Below are 26820 nucleotides of genomic sequence, written 5' to 3'. Positions count from 1 at the left end.
CTTCCACCTTTTCTTTTCTCCCTCCTACCTCCCCTATTTATCTCACCTCCGTTTTCTCTTAATTTCATGGCCTCTTTTTTTAAATTGTTATTATATATGTATGTATCTATCAACCCAGTCAATCTGTACAATAATACTTGCATGTGATCACTTAGTATTAGGTAACCAATTAGTGATTGATGTGCTCTTCCCCAGAGAAGATGCCATCACTGCCTGGCTGTTTCCATTGTGGCCATGAACTCACAGGGATCCAGATGGATCTCTGCCTCTCAAGTGATAGGACTAAAGGTATGTGTGCCACCATTTTCTGGCCTCTATGTCTATCTAGTGGCTGTTCTGTTCTCTGACCACAGATAAGTTTATTAGGGTGCAAAATATAGTGGGGGGACACAGTATCGCCACAAGTATCCATAGCATTTCTAGTATCATTGACATTCATTCTCACAACCTCATCTTCTTTTCCACATTTCTTTCCTTCTTCCACTCACCAGATGACATTCCTGCCAAGATCACAGAGATAGGAGTCCTAGATAGGACTCCAACACAGCTCTTGCATCAGCTCTTTGCAGTTCCTTTCTCACACCTGGGGTAATGTCCACAGAGACCTGCTCTGGAGGTGAGAAGAGAGGAAACTGTAAGGTGAATTCTGACATCATTCCCTGCTGACCTTGCCTGTGGTTTTGAACCCTGATATCTTCCTGGGCCTCCTGGCTTATGTTACTTTGGCTACAGGAATAATCCCTGTTAGGGAAGGTTGGAAGTCTGGAGCTCCATTCCAAAGTTCTAAAAGGTTAAAGAGTCAGCCATTATAGCAGTGAGGCTTGAAAGTACAACAAGCTAATGTGGTGATATTTTATTTGTGCTGAAATGTGATATTTTATTTGTATGTTAATAAATAAATTTGCCAGGAGATCAGAGGTCAAAGAGAGCCATAAACAGAAGTCAGGTGGTGGTAGCACATGCCCTTAATCTGATCACATGGCAGACAGAGTCTCTGTGTAGTCAAGGACACAGCCAAGTGTGGTGACATAAGCCTTTAATCCCAGTACCAACCATAGAGACCTAGAGGTCTGTATAGACAGGTAGTGACGAGGAAGTCATGTGGCTGGGCTTAGAGCCAATGACAAGACAGCACTGGAAGGCAATAAAAGCACAGGTTAGATGGGAAGAAACTCTCTCTGCGGAAGCTACTGCTGGTGGTAAGCTAAGGCTAGTCATGGCTATTGCCTCTGTATTTGGCTCTGTGTTTCTTATTTAATAAGATTATTTAGAAATTCATCTACAGGTTGTTTGGCTCGAACTGTTTGGGGGCATTCAGGCAGGGGGATCAAATTCTGTCCCTGGTACATGGGCAGGCTTTTGGGATCCTGGTGACTGTGGTGTGACACCTTGCATAGCCTTGGTGCAGTGGGAAGGGACTTGGACCTGCCTAGGCTCAGTGTGCTGGGCTCTGTTGACTCCCCATGGGAGACCTTAATTTGGGGGATGTGGGGATGTGGGGTGGCTTGGGAGGGAGGTCTGGAGGGTGGGAGGGGGAGGAGGGGAGATTTGTGGGTGGTATGTAGAGTGAGTAGAAAATTTATTAATAAAGAAAAATGAAAAAAAAATTGTCTACGTTTGGCTCCCACGTGGCAAGAATTCATTAAACTGTTGGTGGTCTTACAGGCCAGAGGTTACAGGCCTCAGCTCAGCCAGAGTTTATAGGCCCCAGGCCGGGCCAAAGTTACAAGTGGTCTGGCTGCCCTCAGCTGGAGCTACTTGTGGCCAGATCATCAACTCTCGTGCCTGGAGCTTAAAGGAGCCAGAGCTACAAGCAATTTGAAAGACATGATAAGATAGTTCTCTGTTAGTATTATAAGTTAGGATAAAAAGTGAATCAGGTGCATTTTGGGCTTATCAAAATAGGATAGATAATGGAATATTTTCTCTGAGTTTGTCAAATGCAAATAGATCAGACATTGTTGAGGTATTTATTGCTTGTATATATTGTATATAGTTATTGTACTTATTATATATAGTTTTTCTTATGTTAGTTATAACTTTTTTCCTTTTTATTAGAATAAAAGGGGGAAATGTGTTGATATTTTATTTGTGCTGAAATGTGCTGTATTTGGCTCTGTTTCTTATTTAACAAGACTGTTTAGAAATTTGTCTACAAGCTAAAATGAATCCTATCTTCTTTCTCTCCTGAAAAGTAAAAAAGTCTGGGCATGCCAAATAATTAAAAATCCTCAATGTTTGTGGCAACAATAACAAATCTTTCCTTTGGGTATAGACTAAACACCTAGGGATAGAACTGAGCCCAGCAACATATTGTTAAAAGAAATTAGATGTTATAACCTCGGAGTTACCTCCCCCTAAGAACTATGACAGCTACAAAATTTTTAGTTCAGAGAAGTTTTAAGGTATCTTTGGGAAAAGAATTAGAAGCTCTCACTTGACAGAAGATAAGACCATACTAGAGTGATTAAGTCAAAGAGACTAAAAACTATCAAGCAATCCTCCTAAAAAATAAAATAAAATAAAATAACACCCTTGTGGTATCCTAAATCTTCCTCACTCATGCCTGTAAAAACTTATTTTAATCTGGCATGTGTGTATTGAAATCATCTCTCCACCTATATCAGTAGACATAACTGCTCAGTCCTTAGGCAACCGGAGGAGCTACAGTAATAATTCAATCCTAATTGGAGAAGGTAAGGCAGGATATGTAGTGGTGAGCCAAACAGGAATACTTGAAACTTCCCTACTACCCCATCTACCTCCTCCCCAAAGGCCAAACAAATAGTGCTTACAAAGGACTAATTTGTGTAAAATAAAATATGTTTAATATCTACAGTGATTCAAAGTATTCCTTCATAAGCTCACCTGGCCATGCTGACATTTGGAAAGAGGAAGGATCATTAGCATCTAATGTCTTGCCCATAAAACACAAATAAGAGATTCTAGGTCTATTGGACTACCCAGTAAAGTAGCAGTCACTCACTCCAAGGACCATTAAAAAAACATTTTCCCTTCCCCACAGTAGATCTTACCTTAAACTCTGAGGCCAATCAGATAACTTAATACATAATAAATCCACAGCAAGTCCAATGAGTTCTACAGGATATGGAGACAAAGTTATGCTCCAAAGGATGGTACTACAAAGATTACATGACCTTGGTGACTAGGTCCTCCTTAAACATGGAAAGAATGACCAGCAAAACCATTAGTTCCTCAGTAGAAAATACCTTATCAGATATTCCCAAGGATTCATGTATCATTCTGCTGGGAGTCAATAGATAGATGCTTTATCTCTAGAATAAAACATGCTACCTCAAACCAGAAGATTCTACCCAAAGACCCAGAGGCAAACACCTACACTTTGTGTTGTTCAAATTTTAGATAGTCTTTTAATAATAATAAAAAAAACCCAGCCAGATATCAGGTTGAAAGCTGAAAGATCAGAGAAGCAGAACAGCCAGCCACTAGTTCTTACCTCTATGAAATTCTCAGCCTAAAGAGAGTGAGTTCCTGTTCCATCACACCTTATATATCTTTCCCTGCCCTGCCATATTACTTCCTGGGACTAAAGGCATGTGTGCTCCCCAAGCAAAGGCATGAAATCTCAAGTGCTGAGATTAAAAGTATGTGCCACCACTGCCTGGATCTGTTTCTCTTCTATACTGGATCAGTCTCATGTAGCCCAGTGTGGCCCAGATGGATCTCTGCCTCCCAAGTGATATTTTATTTTTCCTTCCATTTTATCCAGAAAGAGGCTTCTGCTAGGACCATTTTATTTTGTTTGTTTTTGTAATTATGTGTATGTGTATGCCTGTGTGAGGGTGTGTTCATATGGGTAGAGGTGTCTGTAAAACCCAGAAGAAAGCATCAGCTCTCTTGGAACTGAAGATATAGGTGGCTACGAGCAATGAACTGAACTCAGGGTTTCTGCAAGGGCAGTACATGCACTAAACAACCGACCTATCTCTCCTATTTCTAGTTTACATTTTAAACAAGGTGGCTGACTTCACCAGATACTAAGTGGCAAAATATTCCCTAAGAACAAATATCTCTCAGGCCTTCCAATAAGTATGATGAAATTACCCTCATGAAGGCTCTACATTTATGTTTTAAGTATCTCCCACATAATTAAATCATCAACAGTGGACCAAGATCAAGACCTAAGGACCCAAATTAGAGGATTGCTTCTTTAAGACACATCTTTGAGCAAGAGGATGAGTAGCTGATATAGAAAGAGTAATTTTGAGGTTATTATGAGGGTAAAATGAGAAGCAGAGTAAGATGTGGGACCTGGGGAGATGGCTTAGTTTGTTAACTAACAATTTCACAAGTAGGAGGACCTGAGTTTGTATCCTCAACATATACATAAAAAGCAAGATTGAGGTTTAAGCAAAAAGTGACCTTGTATATATGTTCTTTATTCAGAATGAGAAGGGTATATTTAGGAACATATATTTATGTACATACACATATGCATGTAACAGCAATTAATGAAAGAGCTTATGAACTTGAAAAGAATCAAGGAAAAGTATCTGAAGGGGTTTAGAGTAAGGAAAGGAAAGAGGGAAATGATGTAATTATAATATCAAAAATAAAAAATAAAAATAAATGAATAAATTTATTTTCCAAAACAGTGACTTAGCTAAGATTTAAAAACTTATGAAATATAGAGAGCAAATGAGAATAATTGTACTTAATTATAACTAAGAAATCTAGAACAATGTTCAGGTCCCCTGACAAGGCATTAGAATGTACAATACATTTCCTATTTGCCTTTTCCTGGAGAGACTAAGAAGAAAACAATAATAGATGATAATTATTTCTCAGCAATGCCTCCCCCAATTCTTTTTTGTGAGTGCTGTTGGTCTCTAAGGCATAAAGGAAGGAAAGGAGAACTATTTGGCAAGCAGGCCTCAGCCCTAACCTTGTCCTTTATCAATTAATACTGCTTGGAAAGACTTCAGTTCCTTCACAAGGTCTGCAAATGTTCTCATGGGCAAATATCTAACATTACCCAACTTCAGGTCCTCAGCTTCAGTCAGAGATATTGAGTCCTGATTTGATGCCCGAATAACCTAGTGGGGAGATATCTGCCTTGAAACTGGAAAAAAAAAAACAAAAAACCTTGTTCTTTGAAATACAGATACTGGTCTAACAATACCTAAGACAATGAAGTCCAGCAATCAGGAAACAAAATCTGAAAATTATTTGTTTGTAATACACACACAATTATACTTACCTTTCTTATAAATGGCATTTTATTTTACTTATCACAAACTAGTCAGTTTCTGTGGTATACATGGGAGAAGACTGACTACCTTACAAAAGGGAGTTTGCATTAACTAGACTCTTGTTTTACCCAGAAACAAAAAATGCAGGAGCAATTCCCAAGGACTTTGGAGTCAGTCTGTTAGGATCGGGACTGCTCAATAATTCCCAGTGGTTGTGGGATGGGATTGTCTCTGAATATTAACAGACAAGACACTGTAGTAGTTTCTCTTACTTGAATCTGGAGACAGAGCCAATCACAAATTTTTCATGAGATTTGTTCTCTGTTGGATGATTCAGTAAGATTTAGCTTCTTTTTCTATTGTAAAGTAGTGTAAAATAATGGTGTAAAGTAAATAACCAAATTAGCACTTAAATACACAGTCATCCTTTGGTGTCCATTGGCAACTGGTTTCAGAACCACCAAAACACATAGATGTTCAAGCTTCTTATGTGGAAGGGGCAAACACAGGAATGTACCAAGAAATATTTTCTACTGTGTTCCTGCCACAACCTGGGTTCAGGTCCAGAGATGGGGAAGGGTGTTGCCGCAAAGAAATGAACTGTCTGGCCACCAGATGACTTTTGCACAAGTGACTAGCCCTAGTAGCTCCAGCCATCTTTATACATCAAAAACAAGCAAGTTTTTCCATACTAACAAGCAAGTTTTTCTCATCCTCCAATGTTAATCTTGGGCAAAAACAAATATATTAAATATGTTTTCTCCTAACTTTTACATCTTTAAACCAAAACCCAAACCTAACATTTTCCTAGTGTGGTCAAATGTAGATCCGGGTACATTCCTGTTGTTACAAAACTAAAAGGTGATTGACATAGGCACACATTTTCAAGAACAACAATCCCATTCAAAACACATTTCCAGAAATAGGGTGATCTGCCTCTGATCCTGTCAGCACTGAATCAGAACAGCTCCCGGGGGCTGAAGTGACAGGTGTAATCCCCAGACAAGAAACCTGGAAAGTATCAGCTCCCAAAAGATTTTAGGGGAAAATATTTGAGAAAAAATTGTGTTTCTAGGAATGATCACATCTATCCCATGCATGATGACAAAAGGACACCAAAACCTCCAAAAGAATCATCAATATTAGAAGGGAGAAGAGAGTATGCAGGCCACAGGGTCCCAGCAGTATTCTGTGCTGTCCCAAAGCCCACTGGTCCTTGCTGAGTTTAATACCTTCACTTCTTGCTAATCATGGATGTATGGATGTATGACACTAATTTTATTAGGTTAGAACTTTAATGTATCTTTTGGGAATCCATTACAACTTACTTCAGGCAAAGACAAATCCTATAAATCAATAATCATTGTTTGTTGTTTATCTTTGCCTCTGCTTTTATGGTCACAGACTAAAATTAACTTTGAAGTTAACGAAGCTTAATCATTGATTGGTTGAAATTAAAAAGGGATTTGCATAGTGGCGGTATAAGTTTGCACTCCCACCAGTAAGGTAAAATGTTCCCATTGCTCCACATCCTCACCAGCATGAGCTCTCACTTGTGTTATTGATCTTAGCCATTCTGACAGGTATAAGATGGAATCTCAAAGTAGTTTTTATTTGCATTTTCCTGATGGCTAAGATGCTGAACATTTAGTGTTTCTCAACCATTTGAGATTCCTTTATTGAGAATTCTCTGTTTAGAATTATACCACATATTTTAATTGGATTATGTGGTGTTTTGATATCTAATTTCTTGAATTCTTGATATATTTTGGTGGTTCCTCAGAAAATTGGGAATTAATCTACCTCAAGACCCAGCTAAACCACTCTTGGGCACATACCCAAAGGATGTTGTATGCTACCACATGGATACTTACTCAACTATGTTCATTGGGGCTTTATTCAAAATAGCCAGAAACTGGAAACAACCTAGATGTCCCTCAACTGAAGAATGGATAAAGAAAATGTGGTACATTTACACAATTGAATATTACTCAGCTATTAAAAAACATGGTATCATGAAATTTGCAGACAAATGAATAGAACTAGAAAAAAATCCCAAATGAGGTACCCCAGATCCAGAAAGACAAATATGATATGTATTCACTTAACAATGGATATTAGCTATTAAGCAAATGATAAACAAACTACAACTCACAGACCCAGAAAGCTTAGGTAAAGAGAAGGGTTTTAGGTGGGCACAAATGGACCTTCCTGGGAAGGGAAATAGAATATAAATTGTGGGTAGATTGGGGTGGGTGGGGATAGGAGCAGGCAGAATCTAATGTTGGGGGAAGAGATGAGGGAGAGACTGTAGGGAAGACAGCTGAAATTGGGGAGGAAGAGTTGGGGAAGTGGTGTGGAAACCTAGTGCAGTGGAAACTCCCTAGACTCTATGAGGGTGACTATAGCACAGATTCTAATTGGTCTTAAAAATAAAAACCTGGAGCCAGATTTAGGGTAAATGCTGAAAGATCAGACAGACAAAGGAGCAAGCCACAGCCACCTCTGATCTTGCCAACTCCTCAGCCTGAAAGGTGGGGGCCCAAGCTCCTTTCTCAGCCCACCTTATATTCTTCTCTCTGCCCAGCCATATCACTCCCTGTTTCCTCTTCCCTAGTACTGTGATTAAAGGTGTGTGCCTGCCAAGTACTGGCTGGGATCAAAGTAGTGTGATGAAAAGTGTGTGCCACCACTGTCTGGCTTCTATGGTTAACTAGTGGCTAGCTCTACACTCTGATGTCCAGGCAAACTTTATTTGTTAGAGCACAATCAAAATATCACCACAAGTGACCCTAGTGAAGGACTCCTAGTTATTGAGAATATGTAGTCTGAACTGGTCATGTTTTTTAAATCCAGGCAAGGCTTCCAGTGGTAGGACTGGGTTGCATTCAGTTGTGTTGTTGGCTGCAGAGGTCCCTTGGAGATCTCTAAACAACCCAGGTTGATACTAGGACAGAAGGTTGTTTCCTCAAAAGTGATAGTGGGGGTACCATAGCTGAAGATACTCATTCAACTCATTGAATGTGGTGAGGTTGAGCTGGTACTTGCATGGAGCTTTTTCCCCTATTTTCTAGTCTCTTTGGCATGTTAAGGTACTCTACAGGCTACCAAAAGAGAAACCTGGACATAAATCAAGCCACAAAAACCTCTACCTACAATCTATTCTTCAGGGGACATCTTACATCTTCTAAGATGTACAAGGGAAATGTTAGCACAGAACCTGTAGGAGTGGCCAACCCATGTTTAGTTTAACTTAAGGCCACTCCATGAGAGGAAACCCAGGCTTTATACTGCCTAGATGTCTAGGAACTAGAAGCTGGATGGCCCAGGGACCTAGGGTAGAACCAAGAACAACTGAAAAAGAGGAATCAATGATATGATTCCTAATGATATTCAGTTCCATGTCCAGGTCTCATCAGAGAGTCTTCCTCTGAATGTAGGTGGGAGTGGGTGGGTATTTTTGTGGGATTCTTAAAAGTGGGATCAAGTGAATCTCTAATCTTTTGTCTGCTCTTTGGACTCTTCCTCTTATTGGGTTGCCTTGTTCAGCCTTGATATGAGAATTGTTGCCTTGTCTTCTTGTATCTTGTTTTGTCTTGTTTGGCTGTAGTCTCTTGGAGGACTGCTCTTTTCTGGAGAGGAAATGGAGAGAGAATGGATCTGGGGGAGAGAGAGGGAGAGATGAGTGTTCTGGAAGGAGTGGAGAGGGAAAACTATGGTCAGGATGTACTGTATGAGACAAGGATCTATTTTCAATAAAAGTTTTTTAATAAATTATTGAGGAAATCACTTTCTAAATGATGGTTAAAATAACAGAAAACAGGGTTCCTCTAAGGTAGAAATCATGGAAAAGATTTATCATTATAGAGGATCAAAATTTATATTTGCTAATTACAAGGTTTCAGTTCTTCAAAGTGAGCCCCAGACCCTAGACATTGTAGGATCTAATATTTGGAGAATAATTAGAAGGTGGAAATTATACCTGAGTCTCAATTCTTAGAGACAGAAATGTTTAAAGGGATTAGAATTATACTACAGTTTTGTCTTACTGCCTTTGGAATTGGCTGAAATTTGGCTGGGTGATCTCAAGAGAGTTAGACTTGGTGGGAGCCAGGACTTTCCCTGAGCCCCAGATACATGGAGGTATGAAGAAGGAACTTAGTTCCTTGTTAATAACCAAGGCATGCTTGTCATGGCCACTAATGGCCTGGGGCCAGGGCCTTGGGGGAGCTTCAGTTTGGGATCTTAAGATCTAGGACACATACCCCCCATAGGCTATGGTTATCAGTCCCAAGGCCACTGTGTAATCAGTCTATGACACATTTGAGATACTCTGTGTTCCTTTGTGCTACATTTATTGATTAGTTTTCTGTTGACCTCAACTCATTATCATTATACAATGGATTCAAACTCTGTTTCATTTTTTCTTCTGTAAGCTGTATATAAAATGCCATGTTGCTTAATAAGATTGCTTGGCAAAAGACATAGCTTGTGCAAGAGTCCCTAACCCCAATTTTTCTGTCTTAATATTTTCTGAACCCTTCGTCCTTCTTCTCAGATACTTGTCATTGATGGTATTGGTCCAGGTCAGGGTGTGGGAGTTGTGTTGTAGATATATCCATTGGGACTTTGGCCCACATCTCTGTACTTTGATTGGTTTTGGCTTTCTGTAATGATCTTCATCAGTTGCAAAGTCGCCTTGATGAAGGTGAGGACTACGCTTCTCTGTGAGTATAAGAACAAATGTTTAGAAAATAGCTAGGAATTGAACTTGTTTAGTAGAGTAGTTGTTTTAAGTTCTCCTCCAAGATCCATAGCTTCACTAGCCCTGGGTAGTGTCCAATACCAGGCATGTCTCTATTTCACTCTCTTAGAGTTATCATACAATTCTGGTGGTAGTTGTGATTCACAGGTGTCATGACTGTTAGTTGATTTTTCTCCTTTGTAATTTTTTTTAAAGATTTATTTATTTATTTATTTATTATGTATACAGCATATGGATACATAATAAATAAGGAAAGGCGCAACAGGCTTTGTGGGTTGAGGGAAAGGAAGTTTTGAAATGCTGAAAGTGTTATGGGAGCTTCTATAATAGTGGATTATGACATTATTCAATTATTATTGTCTATGAAATTTAAAGTATATTGCAAATTTTAGTTAAAAGTAATACACAATATTTGCTCTTTTGTACTACACTCTCACAATATGCCAAAGGCAAGGAGGAAACCATGTAAGAGCTATGTGAACCCTTGCCCCCTTATCTGCTCAGTCTGTTGAATTAGTACGCAAAATATTCTCATTCCCCTAATAATAATATCATTTGTAAAGCAAATTCTAAGATCCTTAAATGAGAAATTTCTATGACAGAAAAAAAAGGAAACGCTCACTAGTCACAAATAAGAGGAAATGATGGTCTTGGGAACATTTTCTGCACTGATTCAAGCCTGCCTTACAGTTTCTTTCGGTATTTTGGAATATAATATGAGAAAGACATCTGAAAAATTCTAGGGATAAAGACAAATATTAAAAATAATAGTATTTTTTCTAAGATATTTTTCTTGTTTAAAGGTACACAGGAGAAAAGGTCAGAATTGATTCAAACATTGTGTACTCTTCTTGTATCCATCATTCATTGATAAGCATGAAGTTTCAAGGCTACTTTTACTATTGGTTTACTGATTTAATTTCAGGAGGTTAAGTTTTTCAGAAACTACTGTACTTACTGCATAGATAATAAATAATAAGATTATTTACTTATAGACTGTTTAGGATTGCTTCCATCAACTTTTATAAAAGAAATCAGGAACTTTCATTCAAGAATTACTTACCCAATGCTTATTCTCCTGGATCCAGGGCAGTATCTAATTAAAGAGTATGACCCTGCTTTTGAGTTAGGTGTGGTTTAATAATGAAGCTTGATGATAACATAGTTGAGCGGATCCTAGATAAAAGTAAATGTACGACTTGAAGTCATTTGAGAGATACCTAAGTTTTAATGTCTCTCAAAAGAGGACAACTTCATTTGAAAACACATTTACCTGGAAGTATTGATGGAGCTGAAGTGGTAGGAACCATTGACAATCTCCTTCCCTAGACCTAAAGCAGATACACACAAAGATGAAGCACTATTGGGGCCCACAGCCCTGGGGACGTTTTTCCTGCTTAAATACAGCAATGACAGTGATGTTTGTCTGGAACCTGAGTGCTATACACCTTGGATTTGGAAGAGAGTGGACTAGGGTTTCCCCAAAATTTACCCCAAAGGGAGTGTTGTTCATTAAATTTATTTTTTTCTACAAGTGTATATATTCTTCTATATTATAGGCTGTTTTAGAATTATAGGCAACACTTGTTTTCTGAGATTTTAATGTAGTTACAACATTCCTCCATCCCTTTCCTCCCTCCAAACACTCCTGTATATACCTACCCCTTTCAAATTCATCGCCTCTAATTGCTATTGCATTGATACATGTATATCTATAAACACACACACACATGTTTATTTTATATATATATATATATATATATATATATATATATATATATATATATATATATATATATTCCCAACATAATCTTTCAGTATGTATAATGTTGTTTTTATGTATGTTTTCAGTGCTGTCCATTACGCATTGGTCCACCAATTGGCATGCTCTTCCCTATGGGGCACTGCCTCTTCTGCTTCCAGAATCTTAAGTTGTATAGGCAACAGTTTCAAAAAGAATGTACTTCCCCATTGTCTTGTTAGGACCCTATGGGGCACTGCCTCTTCTGCTTCCAGAATCTTAAGTTGTATAGGCAACAGTTTCAAAAAGAATGTACTTCCCCATTGTCTTGTTAGGACATGGTTAAGTTCTACAAAGCTTTCTTTTGCTGGTCTCTTGGTCCACAGTCATAACTATTTATGTTCCTCCTTGTTAGCTTTTTCTTATTACTTATTTAAGCTTGTTGTTTACAATAACCGCTTTATCTTTATTGTTTATTCAGCAGCAAGTAAAAGATTTTCTCACTTCACACTTCCTCCTTTTTTCCTCCAGGCCTCCTCTCATCTCCTCGTTTACTTCTTCTTACTCCTGTATAAATGGGCAATTTAATGAAAGATATAATTAGGATAATTTAAGATTTACATATGGGGGCAGGAGTAGAGGCCATCTGAGTGAATGAACCTTACCAGATGATTAAATACCACTGCAGGTATTTCTCTCAATCCATTGCATTGTAGCCCAGCCCTATAAGTTAGTCTATGCCTGCTTCTCTGGCTGTTAGAACAAAAGCTCACAAGACACCTTCTAAGTGTACAAACAGTTCTCATTTTTTTTTCAGCTTAAAACTTGTGCTGCCATTTGAAGAGAACTAAACCAGATCATTTCATTTCTTTCACGGGATCATCTGGACAGGTTGTACTTTTAATTTTTGATATTAATAGATTTTAAATATTGAAAATACAAAATTTGTGTCATTTACTAAGTTGTTAAAAATACAGGGGCAATAAAATCTATATTGATACTAGCCTAATTTATAACATGAATAATTTAAAGCCTCTTAAAATTGTTTGTCACAAAAAATTTTTTAGATATGCTTTGATGTTTAAAGATTTTCAAATAAAATTTAAGTATCATATATACCTGGAAAGTACTGAATGCAATTGCTATAAGGATCTTGAAAATATCTTCTTAGGTAAACAACTTAGACAATACAGCAAAAATGTAGGTTTATTGATAAATCGTTCATGTATATTTAATTTGCAGGCTGCTGTTCAATTTTGATAGAATTTTTGATTTTGGAAGCTATCCAATCAAAAATATAGTCTAATAACTAGAGTAATAAACCTTTCTCAGAATCTTCTTTGTGTCACAGTGCTGTGGCAGAAATATATACAAAAAGACAACTTCTAATTTTGGCCACTTAATTCAAATCCAGATGAAAACTGAGAACTTGGCCAAAATCTTCAGCACTCTTCATATTAAGAAGGGATGGCAATCACACAGAGAAGGGCAGCTGGTTGGGAGGTATGAGAGGAAATGCTATCATTTTAGACAGTTCATGCTGCTGTTTCTCTACAACTGGTGCCTATTCCCCTTAGGAAATAATGTCGACAATTTCTGGCTGAAATACACATGTTGAGGGAAAACACACATGTAGTGAGTGAGTGAATCTCTGTGTTCTAGTTTGAGTCAATGTATGAAAACAAGGAGGGTAGGAAAGAGGCCTTTTAATGGCAAGGCTTTATCTAGGAGACCTAGCTAATTACAAAGTGACAGCTTCATATCAGGCTCCCACTTAGTGGTGGGTTAGCCACTTCCAACTAAAGGCAAACCAGTTCTTAGAAATGTGGCTCAACCCACAAAATCCAATTCACCCAAATAAGCAAATGAATAAGGTATTATAGTTCTTTTTAAAAATGGACATTTCTTTCTTGTAAATACCTATTTTCACTAAGCCAGGAGACAATTCTGAAAATAACCTGATGGCTAATTTCTGTTTGGGGAATAGAAATAATATTTTCAAATTGTTAAGTCTAGGTGACATTTCAAAGTTGTAATTGCAGGGACTGGGATTTTTTTCCCCTTTGGGAAGAATAGACATGACTGATAATATTTTGTGGTTTCATAACACATAGAAACTGTTCTCTGAATAACAACAAACCAATGACAAGGGTATCACTTGATGTCTTCCAGTCTGCCATCTAGAGATGTATTGATATGAATAGCATCTTGGGTGGGTTGTCTTAGAGACATTCAGAGAATAAATGCCAGGAAACACAACAGTGGTTATTAAAGTGAGTAAACAAAGTATTAATTATTAATTTTTCTAGGATCTTTGAATTTATGAAGTGTGTCCTTGGAAATTGTTAACAGCACATGCTTTCCATGGATGAACAATTGTGTTACCATGACATTTACCTTGACCCACTGAGGCATCTCCTAGCGCATAGTTTAAAATTTTGACCAGGGAGTGAATGAGAACAATTCTGCTGAGGCTTGTCACTTTGGAGCAAATCATTCATTAAGAAGGTCAATTATTTTTGAGAATGAGAAAAGTAAAATCAAGGTCAATGTCTCCAAAGGGCTTTTCTATAACCTCAGCATTCCCTATTTCAGGCATAAGTTTTGCAGTATCTTAATTCTACTTCCCTTTAAATACATTTATCAAACATTTGAAAGCCTTTCATTCAATGACATATATTTGGGAATAGATTTGGGTTAGATACCAGACAGTACCTTTAAAAAGAATGCAGTCCATCTTTATTATTTAATGCAGACACAATGAAGTCTCTGCTGAAATATGGTTCATTTTAAGACTTCTTAGTCTTTCCATATGCATCATCAATTTTAACAAAATTGAATATTATTTTTCCATTCATCATAGAATCTTATGCTTACATAAATATATAAATATCCCCTACACTATTATATAGCATCTAAATTATACTCTACACTGTCTTGCATAGCTTTACTGTTTATATTAAAGTTAAATGACTTATGTTTCTAATAGGAGTAGAAAGTACTTAAACACTAAGAATATATCCATATCCATCTCTCTCTCTCTCTCTCTCTCTCTATATATATATATATATATATATATATATATATATATATATATATATATATTCTTTTTGCATTTTTAATTGAATACAGATTCTTTTCTCATACAATATTATCCTGACTATAGTTTCCCCTCCCTGCACTAATATTCAGCAATGTTTCACTCATGTTGCAGGTAAGGAGCAGATATTTAACTGGCTTTTATATACATAGTTATTTTTAATGTGAAAGCATTGCAAAGTATATAAAAACTGTAAAACATCTCTTTTTTCCCCCAGCAGCCACCTTGAGATGGGGACTTCGAGACCTGAGGATTATGAAATCTTTGCTGAGTTCCGTGGAGTTCTAATGGATAAACGGTTCACCAAATATTGGGATGATGTTGAAACATTCTTGGCAAGGCCAGATGATATTGTCATTGCTACTTATCCTAAATCTGGTAAGTGTTCTTGCTATGAAAGGATGTTGTTTTGACATATAAAAATTATAAATAAACCTACTTTGAATCATCAGTATTAAAATGTTTACCTGACTCAAACTCATTTTTCATATTAAGGACAGTTGTATTAATTTTGGTTTCAAAATAGTAATAAATTGCACATTATCAACTCTATTCCACAATCTCAAAAATTTCCAAGGACACAATTAGTAACACCATTAAGTCACTGATAAGTGGAGATTATCATGCAGTTATCTTATTTAATACAGATAAGTCATTTTGAGACATGCATTGCATAATGAATATTTAAAACTACTGCATTTATATTATAGCTGTGTATGTGGATAAATGCTTTCAAAGGTAATCAAAAACTCTTTTTCAGGCAACCACCTCCTTTTCATTGTATATACTCAAAAACTTTAATTTCATTCCATATATTCACAGATGCAATTCCTTTTTTCTGAGGTTATCTCTACTGCTATAAGCAGTTCTAGAGTCTTAAAATTGTATACTTTAAAAGCCAGCAAAGCCCAATCTTGTATTCTTTGTTTGCTTATTAACATTTGACACTTAAAAATGAATCAGTCATCTATTTATGACCATATGATCTTATAATTCCAATATTTAGGAAACACGAGAATCATGACTTTGAGACGAGCCATAGCTACACTGAGGGACTCTGTCTCAATGAAACAGAAACACACACACACACACACACACACACACACACACACACACACACACACAAATACACAATTATATATTTCAAGAGTACAAACTATGAGAGAGACCCACTATGTCTTGGGCAACTCTTCCCTGAAACTGTTCTGTGGTAGTATTCTAATTGTACTGAATGTGATGTGATTTTGATTGTATGTTAATAAATAAAGTTGCCAGGGGGTCAGAGCTATTAGAGCCATAGCAAGAGTGTGGCGGTGGTGGCACACGCCTTTAATCCCATAGATCTCTGTGTCTTCAGGGATACAGCCAGCATTGGAGACATATGCCTTTAAGACCTAGAGGGCTGTACATTCAGACAGTGACGAGGCAGTCACATGTTTGGGTTTACAACCAATGAGAAGGCAGAATGACTTTGAACCGACTGACACACAAGGAAATAGCTCTCTTTCGGGAAGCTGGGACACCGCAGGAGGAAGGGTGAGATTTTAGCTCTGAGCTCTGACCTCTCAGCTTTCTCTTTTACATTGGTTCTGTGTTTCTTATTTAATAAGACTGTTGGTTACATCTACACTATTCCTTTATTTCTCTTCTTGGCTCCGCTAAATGGCAGCACTGTCATCTGAAGAAAGAGCACAGGGCAATGCTAGTTTCAACCCTTATTTATAAATATCCACAACTATCCATCAAAATGTTTCACCTGCTCATTCTAGTAGTTACGCCTCACAATTGTCATCTTACTGGGTATCTCATCTTCTTTGCACCACTGTATTTACTCTCTCAATAGATTTCTTTACAAACACCCTTTTATGATATTGCTGTATAACTTTGATACTCCCTAAAATAAATAATTCTTTTTTTCCCACCACTACACAATTCTTAGATGTCCCATGCTGAAAAAGTGGTCTTATGCTGCTGCCTCAGAGGGCTCTTCCCTTCTTATACAAATGGTGAAATCACGCTGGCAATTATGAAGCCTAAGCTCAATGGTTTTCTCTTCATCAGGGAACTTCATTGTTTATAAGATTCATTTTTTATTTTATGCATATCAGGGTTTTACCTGCATGTATGAATACATGTTTAATGTCCACAGGAAAACAAAGAATAAGATGCTGGTTTCCTTAGAACTGGGGTGATGGATTCTTTGAGCTGCCATGCTGATGTTGGAAGCCAAAAATCAGGTCCTCTGGTTGGGCAACAAGTGCCTTAACCATTGCTCTGGCCTCCTGGGGGACCTTCTCTTTGAACATCCTAGAATCAGGAGCAGTGGCAGCAGCACACAGCATATATGGTTTCTTCATACATCTTGAAGCTTTCTATTCTTATCTGCATTACAACATCTTAAGAAAGAAAACTGTACTTTGTTATTACTGATTTTCTTTTTTCTTTTTCTGATTATCATCAAAAGTCAGAAAGGTAATTCATATTTTTATATATTCTCTAGATAAGGCCTCAGTGTAGGCACAAAGATACCAGTAAAGTCTATAGCAGAAAGTATGCTTGTATTTGTTGCTCATGCTTCACTTTTTATTCATGTCTCCTGACTTCTTATTCATAACAATTGAAGTTATCAGTGTTATTAATTTTCATAATATCACAGTTCATCATGGAAAGGCCTGGACACATTGACCAGTTATTATTCATGACAATATACATCCATATTTGTTGAAGATATTTGGGGTAGTGTAAATTTAAATATTCAAGAAAATATTGTTTGAGTTTGGATGACATCAAACACTATTAAAATAATACTGTTATCAGCCATACAGGGCCATTGGTGAATAAGGTATATTTAATTTTTACAGGTACCACATGGGTTAGTGAAATTGTATATATGATCTATAAAGAAGGTGATGTGGAAAAATGCAAGGAGGATGCGATTTTTAATAGAGTACCTCACCTGGAATGCAGATATGAAGAGTTAATAAATGGTAATTTTTAAATTAATTTTAAAGATGCATGCACACATTTTAATATATTATAGATAGATGATACAGATATGATTATATTGCAATACAAAGATATTTTTAGTAACATAGGCAAATAATATTCTCTCTACAGAATTCCTCTGTAGGAAATTCTGAAACTTTAAATCCAGAGTAGTCTTATACAATGATATATGCCTGGAATAGTGAATAATCCTAACTATTATATGTATTCAGGAGAGTCTTATAATATGTGAGCATTTATTTCTCAGTTTCCTGAAGCTGAAAATATTTTAAACACTAGGAAACTATTCACTGAATTTCAAGGATAATCAAAAATGTATTCATGAAAGATTGCTTAACAACATGTGAAAAATTATTCACATCAATTGATGAAAACTTTTGATCTTGCTTTACAATTTATTTAATTAATAATTTCCTTCACTGTGAGATTGTATTATCTAGAATCTTAAATAACCTCTTTGAAAATGCTCATTTAAGTTTATATGAACACATTTCAAATTGTCTATTTTTCAACTCAGGAGTAAGACAACTAAAAGAGAAGGAATCTCCCAGAATAGTGAAAACTCACCTGCCACCCAAGCTTCTTCCAGCATCATTTTGGGAAAAGAACTGCAAGGTAACCAGAATATGATTTTCTTAGACTTTATGGACTCAGATATTACCTAAAAGGCATCACACACACACACACACACACACACACACACACACACACACACACACACACACACACATGCATACACACACTGTGTGTATGTATATGTATATGCATTTATATAGCTATATATATAGTATTACTGTTTTCATTTAACACATAGATTTTCAAAAAATGTGAATAATTTTTAACATAACCCAAGTCTAGATTGTAATTATACCAGAAAAGTTGAACTGGTTACAGATATCTCCTGAAATTGTCTCTTTATTTGAATCGACTAGTTCCTCTTCAACCCTTTTAAGTTTGTTTTTGTTTTTTTTTTTCAAGACAGGGTTTCTCTGTATAGCCCTGGCTGTCCTGGAACTGGCTCTGTAGACCAGTCTGGCCTCTAACTCAGAGATCCACCTGCCTCTGCCTCCCAAGTGCTGAGATTAAAGGTGTGAACCACCACCACCCAGCCCTCATTAGCCATTTAAACCATGCATCTGAATTAGAAGTCTCCTCTTACATGATCTAAGTACTACTTGTAGAGTTTCTTTACTTATTTTTTTCTGTAAGTGATTATTTCCATGGAATCAATGATTATCTGTGTCATGTGTCTCTACACCTTACAAGAAATGGTAGGTTTGAATATGATTTGTACCCTCCAAAATTCACAATCAAGTTCAATGTTCACAATGAAGTCTATGTACCTGTAGAATGTGATGAAGGAAAGAAAGTGATTTTTAAGGGAGCAGGATGGTGAATAAGAAAAGTATTGAAGGACTGTGGATTTGAAGCTGTGGTGTGGTTTGAAGGGAGGTGTATAGACTGTAGACCTGGAGGAGACTACATGCTTTGCTCTATTTCTATAGTGGTGTGCCAGGAGCCATTCCCCAGCAGTGGATGGGTCCTGCAGAGGATTTAAGGACTCAGCGGGAGAAGGAAGTGAGCCAGGCCATGGTGGTTGGGAGAATCTCACAGCCAAACTGACTCAGCCAGAGTGTTTCTTTATTTATACAGAATTTAGTTAGCAGGGATACATTCATGATGTTCCAAAACATAGATCATATCATTTTTGTTTTTGGACATGTGTTTTACTTCCTTTTGCTCATCTTTTAGTCATCATTAACAAACTATGACAGAACAGAGTTATCATTTTCAATCATTTTCCCTCAGGTTTTGAGATCATTAATAAACAGAGTTATCATTCTTACTCATTAACCTCATAACCCAGTTTTTGAGAATCTAGAGGCATATAACAGCCTGTGCTCAGGCTGGTTGCTTTGGTTGCTTCAAGGACAGTAGACCAAAAGAAAATCTTCAACTACCCCGGGCATTTTGCCATGTCTCAAGCAATGTATTATTAACTCTTAGTGGTCAGAGTGCCCAGGAAAAATCCTCAGGCTAAAACTGCTGCAGTTATTATTTAAATTCTGGCATAATACAATCATTGTTCATATTTATATCCTTATAGAATTTGTCTATATGTCTAATCCTCGTATTCTGTTGTTCTTTGGTCTTATGACATTATAGTGGCTCTACATGAGCTAACTTCTAAGAGAGGGAGGTCCTAACATCTCATACTTTCATCATCTTTCCACTCCATACTTCGCTCAGCAATATGTCTCTATGTAGGGCAGAGTTGTATGCCAAGTAATTGTCTGAGTGTACAGTGGGAAGAAGCTTGTAATCTGAACTGTGGACAATTCCTCTAGCCCACTGAATCTTGTTGACCTTTTTAAGTTTACTTTGTTTTGAATATCTTGTTCCAGTGTAAGTAGAGGGACAGATGTTTCAAGAATGCCTCATAGCCTCATGAAGAGACATCTGGCTTCTTCTTTATATATCGCAACTTCCAAGGCGTAAGGAAGACCTTCAAGTAGATAAGGGTATCTCCCTCAAAGTGTGTGTGGCGGGGGGAGGGACAGTTATGTTCAGGACTTTCCTGGATAAGCAGCATTCCTGGGAGAAGGCATAAATGATTCATAAGGAATTTCCCATCAATTCAACATCCTCAAATTGTACATGTATTAAAAGTACCCCAAGTAAGTAAAAGGTGGAGATGAGAACCAAAGGTGGCATGGCAGCCATCACATGGCTCAGCTCTGCTAGATATTTGACAAGCAGATGTGCTGGCTTTATGACTTCTGCCATTCCATTCAGATATGTCTGTGCCAGTGGTGAAAATATTGGAGTACAAAGAGATGAGGCCTTTGCAGGATAAAGTTTTATAGTGTTAACTCTAGAAACAAAAGCTAACACCACAGTTTCCTGATTTGCCCATCCCCTGGTGTTTATCTACTATGTAAGAATGGAAAGCCAGTGAGTCAAGATACAGATTGCACTTTCCTCTAATCACATTCCTCAGGGGCAGGAGTGGTCACTTTTATTATTGAACAATGAAGGGGATGACCTCAAGGTGGGCCCAGATGGAGAAAGTAGAGAACTTTGAGATATGGATTTACAAATATGTAAACATAATTACATTTTTCTAAGTGCAAGTGATGAAGCTACAGGGTGTTTTGTCTTAGGATCCAAATTGTAATATGGTCTAAAGAACAGAAAATTGAACTTTTGACTGAGTGATCTATCAACTTGTTTATTTGCATTGATTTATTTTCAATACTACTATACTTGAATCAATTTAAATTTCATTATTTTATTTATAAAATTGGGGAGAGCATCTGGTTGGCTATATTTTTTGACAGTGGTTATGTCATACAAATAAAAAGCAAGAGCAGACATTGAACAACACTAGAAATGGTGCTGTTACCTCAGACCATGGAATACATTTCCTAGCAGGGTAAGACTAAAGGCAAGCCGGGACACAGAGTAGACACTGCCTCAACTTAAGATGCTATGGTCTGTTTTGTCTGTCTAATGTTCATATTTGAATCTTTTTTCCACAATGGATTTATGTTATGTTAGTTCTTGGAAACATGAATCTTTAAAACTTGATGACAAGGTAGTTTTGATAATCCAGTCAGTGATTTAACACCTTATTTTGTCCTCTAGATGATCTATATTTGCCGGAATGCCAAGGATGTGGTGGTTTCTTATTATCACTTTATTCAAATGATAGTGAGCTATCCAAATCCTGAATCCTTTTCAGAATTTGCGGAGAAATTTATGCAAGGACAAGGTAAGAGCAACTTGTCTTCTTTGGATTACTTTCCCCAAAAGCAGGATAAAACAAATGCTGTTCCAAAAAACAAACAAACAAGAAAAATGCTATTCTGCGTGAAGGAAAATAAATGAATTAATATAAACAGAAATAATATAAATATGCAAAAACAGAACTATAATATAGTATACATAAACAGAGATAGAATGTGATATAATATAAACATATATAAAGAGAAATATAGTATAAATAAATATATAAATATGTACAACAGATTAATGCAATATAAGTAAACAGAAATACAATGTAATATAAATAAAATATAATCTGATTATAAGATGATAAAAATACATAAAGTAGGAATATGATATGTTTAAATAACACACATACATACATATACATGTATATATATATATACACACAGAAGTAGAATATAAGGTTTCTAAGTGATATAATATTACCCAAATTCTAAAAGCACTGATGCTTAGAGTGATAGTAGATTTGTGTATGTGAGGAGGATGGAAAATTAGAGACTCTAGTAATTTCATTATAATGCCAATAAGTAAATGCATTGATCCAGTTTTTTGGGTTAGGGGTGGTGGTTTCCCCTCTATAAATCTGTGAGTTAGCATGTTCCATCTCTAACATACATTTTTATATTTTTCAAATGTTTTAGAACATGTTGTTGTAATATGATTGAACAAAAAGCATGTGAGGGGATAAAAGCATGATTCATTCCTTTCCAATTAAAATGCCAGGGGATTAAATGAAGCCTGATGTAGGTATTTACAAATATTCTAAATACGTATAAAGCTCTTACTTCTTTCACTAGGCATGTAGACTGAATATTTTCATTTTAATTTCCCTGAACAGTTAAGAGTTATCTGAGCACATATTATGGAAACTTCATCATTCCATTGATGTTCTGACTAAAGCAACTGAGTGTTTACATTTGAAGATGAAGGGGTAACAAAGGGTTTACACCTCATTAAATAAGCTATGTGAATTGTATAGGGACAGCTGAAAGAAAAACACTTTATATCCATATGCGATAATGTTGTTCATTGGATCTTTGTGGTTTGCAGAAAAAATGTATTCTAGGACACTATGAATAAAATATATGCCTCAAGATTGTTAAGTTTCTCTATGAAATAAAGAGAAAAATAATGTATATCTTTAAAAAGAGGATGAATTAGATTGTTATTAATATCATTGTGGGCCTTCTCTTAAACTTTGATTGTGGCATCAAAGCACAGGAAAGTACACCATGGGTCAATGCCACATCTAGTGGCCACTCATACATGTTTGTACCACTCTGTTAGCCTTGGATTTGATAAAGTTGTTCTGTGAGGGTAAGAGAAGAAAAGAGAAGAGACAGCATTTGTCAAATCACATGGTATCTAAAATCTAACTTTATGGAAGAGAGACAGGAATTGTCTCTATGAGAACACTTTCACAATCCAAATGGCCACTGTTGTAATAATTACTACATTCTCCCCCCCACTGTGTGTTTATTTATCTCACACACAGATGTACACACACACACACACACACACACACACACACACACCAGTTTAACACATGCTCTCATTGCTCTAAATTGAGTTGGTTTTTTATCTTTTCTCCTTATCATAATACATATCATGATGGTAAAACTAACAACATGTTTCTGTACAGGAAATTATTCAACAATTTTTGTATCATTACTGAACAGAACTCTTCTTAATAAGTGTAATTGCCTGTTAGCTCTCATTCCACAATCAATTTGTCCTAATAATCTGAATACTTCTATCAATTTGCAAAATGATGATGTAATATCTGTACATTTGTTTCTTCTAATTTCAGTTTTGTATGGTTCATGGTATGATCACGTAAAATCTTGGTGGAAAAAAAGTAAGAATTCACGTATATTATTTGTGTTTTATGAAGACATGATAGAGGTAAGAAATGGAAGACACATGAGCATTCTAGTAGTTTTTAATATACTCTTAGCGTCTGACAATACTCTGGATACAATACTATCACTGGAAACATAATAGCAACCACTTTCAGAAATATAAAAGGAAAAACATGATATTCTGCTTTGATTAAGTCAAACCTGAATCTAGTAAGTAAAAATGGTTAGTGAACAAATACATTTTAAGCCAAGAGTCAAAAATTTTCTAAAGATAAAATTTGCAAAAAGAATTGATTGAATTGATAATTACTAAGCTTCATCTTTCACTAGACACTGTAGTCTTAGGATTTATAACTTTTATATATGAAATTCACTGTACATATACCATGTATGAGAATATAATACTAGGCATGGTAGCTTATAGCTGTAATTCCAGAATTTATGAGACTGAGATAGGTAGTTAGGAATTCAAGCCATGTTTGAGCAGAATATCAAGGCTTGCCTCAAAAAGAATAAAAATAACTTTAAAAAAATCCCCGGGGAGATGTCAGTGGATAAGTCATTGCTATGTAAGCTTGAGGACTGGAGTTCAAATACCTGGCACTTAAATAAAACCAGATCTGTATGGAAGCCTGCACCTAATCTTAGTGCTGTGGAAATAGAGGATACCAGAGTCAAACACACAGGGTGAACTTACAGAAAAGTGGGCTCTGTGTTGAAGGTGATATCCTGCCTCAGTAAAATAAAGTGGACAGCTATAGAAGAAGTTATATAACTACAATTTTATGGTTTTCACACACTCAAATACAAGTGCATTCAGACTTATCTGCTTTTATGCAAACTTGCTTGCACAAAACACATACATGTACTATCTATGGAAGAATAAATAAACAGAAAGAAAGAAATTTGAAAGAACTACAACAAACACTTTACAAGTCCTCTCATTTAGGCCTAACAATTTTGAAGTGTCTTGCATCTATTTCCAGATGAGAAAGAATTGCTTAGAACAGTTTGTTTTCTTCATTATAAATTTAATTCCAATGTGACCAGATGCAATGTAATATTCTCTTTCATTTTTAGCCTAATACCTATTCACCAATTTTGTCAACTTGATTTTTAAATCACTTTTATTTCTCCATAGGATATCAGAAGAGAAGTGATAAAATTGATAGAATTCCTAGGGAAGAAGCCCTCAGAGGAGCTCATAGATAAGATCATTCAACACACTTCATTCCAGGAGATGAGGAACAATCCATCTACCAATTATACAACAATGCCAGAGGACATGATGACTCACAAAGTATCGCCTTTCATGAGAAAAGGTGAGAAAGTCACATGGCTTTCTGTTAAAAGGTCTAAGTTGCCATGACTTAAGTCTAGTCAATTTTATTTACCCTGAATAATTAATATATGTTTTCTTTACAACTCTTTTATCTTGAATATTATTATTGAATTGTAAATTGTGTAGAGGCATTAAACACTATTAATATATTCAAGACCACATTTACTAATAATGAATTTCTGTTACTTGTTTCTTCCATTTGAGAAGTATATTAATTTGAGCATATGGCTGACACCTTAGTCTCAACATCAGTAATGATATCATAGTGTACCAGCTGTCATTAACTAGGTCTTTGTCTCTTGGGTGTATACCATATGCCTTTTACATATTATCTCCATAGGTTATGATTTCTAAATAGGAAAATGAATTTACTATCTCATTTTGAGATGAAAAACAAGTTCAGAAAAGTCAGTCATATTTTCCTTTTATAAGTGACAGAAAGTTTTGAAAAGTAAATAACTAAGGTAGGAATTCAAACACAATTCTATTTACCAATAATATCAAAACACAATGAAAGGAAATTGTATTTAAATAGAAGTACTACCTGGTGGGATATAGTCAACTTGTATACCTCAAATTAGGGATTCTTATATAGTATCCAGGTAGTAATGTCATGTAAGTAATAGGATAGGAATGCCTAAGTCTAGATTTGAGAGATTTATTAGGGCAAAGATGATATTCAATAATTTGATAGTCATTATACCATTAATCTCATTATAGAAAGCCCTGTATAACAGAGAAAAATCAAAGAAGAAAGCTCATTTGAAGTAGTCTGTGAGGAGAAAATGTGTCAATAGGAATTTTAAAGACATTGTCAAGACAATAAAGACGAATATATTTTTGTGAAATAAAACGGTGTGATACATATATCTTTTATTGGGAAAACTGAATATTAGGAGGAAGTTTCATATTATTTATGAAAGATACACAGGGTAGAAAAATCTGATGATTCTGGCTCAAAGAGTTGACACTCCTGACTTCCACCTGTTTCGTTACAGGAATCGTAGGAGACTGGAAGAACCACTTCACAGTAGCACTGAGGGAGAAATTTGATGAGCACTATGAGCAGCAAATGAAGGAGTGCACCCTCAAGTTTAGAGAAGAGCTCTGAGATGCTTCCTTTTCTTGTATCTGAAATTGGAACATTCTTCAATTTATCCTCCAGTTTCTGCTGGTTTGCCTGTCAGTAGAAGTAGACGTCTTTTGAAGGCTGAGATTTAATTTCTCTATCTTTTTTTTAAACTTCCATATCAATTTAATTTCTGACAGCAAATGATTTTGACAGCAAAACCACATTTTTTCTTATATATAACATAAGCATTGTCCTCTTATAGTGTTCAAAGATCTCTAATAAAAATAATTTGATGTCTCCATATTTAGATATTCATATTACAATATAAATGTTTTCTTGGTGGTCCAAAGATCAACAAATATAAAGATGCTTTGAGATTGGCAAGTAGGTAACCTTTTGATTGTGTTTGGATATATACAAAACTATATGAAGAAATTAAAGCAATTCTAAGAATTATGAGGTCACTAAAGATAACACCTAAAGACTCACAAATAAAAAAAATAGTTAAACTGAAATAAATGTGTTTTCTTATGTTTTAAGCCTTAAGTCCAAGCTGATGGAGTGCAGAATTATAGATTGCCATCACTGTTATGTAGAATCATGCAAGACTTATATCAGCTAGAAGTTTGTGACTGAAGCCATAACTAATTATTCTTTGTCAATAAAATATCAGGAGTTAGATATCAGGGTAAGAACCTGAAAGATCAGAGAAGCAGGGGAGCAGCTACCAGTTGCCTCCTACCACTTCCGTCCCTTCCTCCACAAGGGCCAGGATCCTCTCTCAGCCCTACCATAACACTTCCTATCTCCTATCTGTCTACAGTCACCTCTATGGTTAATTTTGATCAGCTAGTGGCCAGCTCTGCCCTCTGATTCTAAGCAAGCTTTATTTGTCAGAACACAAGC

The 26820-nt window shown here is 36.1% G+C and overlaps 1 protein-coding gene across 14 annotated transcripts; it reads left to right on the top strand.

The window, feature by feature from the left end:
- Nucleotides 1-1053: 1053 nt before the first annotated feature.
- Nucleotides 1054-26433, top strand: LOC121820832 (sulfotransferase 1E1). 14 transcript variants are annotated; one of them, XM_076546561.1, is made up of 11 exons: nt 9711-9961; nt 12272-12428; nt 12558-12631; nt 13155-13243; nt 15058-15218; nt 17702-17827; nt 18364-18461; nt 21495-21621; nt 23449-23543; nt 24642-24822; nt 25841-26433. In XM_076546561.1, exons 4-11 carry the CDS (start codon nt 13155-13157, stop codon nt 25951-25953), a joined length of 990 nt encoding a protein of 329 aa, XP_076402676.1. In that variant the 5' UTR covers nt 9711-9961; nt 12272-12428; nt 12558-12631; the 3' UTR covers nt 25954-26433. The 14 variants fall into 14 exon arrangements, with proteins under 14 accessions (XP_076402677.1, XP_076402684.1, XP_076402679.1 ...); XM_076546562.1 differs by lacking the exons at nt 9711-9961; nt 12272-12428 and adding an exon at nt 1054-1199; XM_076546560.1 differs by lacking the exon at nt 12272-12428.
- The last annotated feature ends 387 nt before the right edge of the window (nt 26434-26820 follow it).

Source organism: Peromyscus maniculatus, chromosome 10, assembly GCF_049852395.1.
Source record: "Peromyscus maniculatus bairdii isolate BWxNUB_F1_BW_parent chromosome 10, HU_Pman_BW_mat_3.1, whole genome shotgun sequence".
NCBI lineage: Eukaryota > Metazoa > Chordata > Mammalia > Rodentia > Cricetidae > Peromyscus > Peromyscus maniculatus.
The sequence above is the reverse complement of the archived record's forward strand: the minus strand, read 5'-3'. Positions and strand labels throughout refer to the sequence as shown.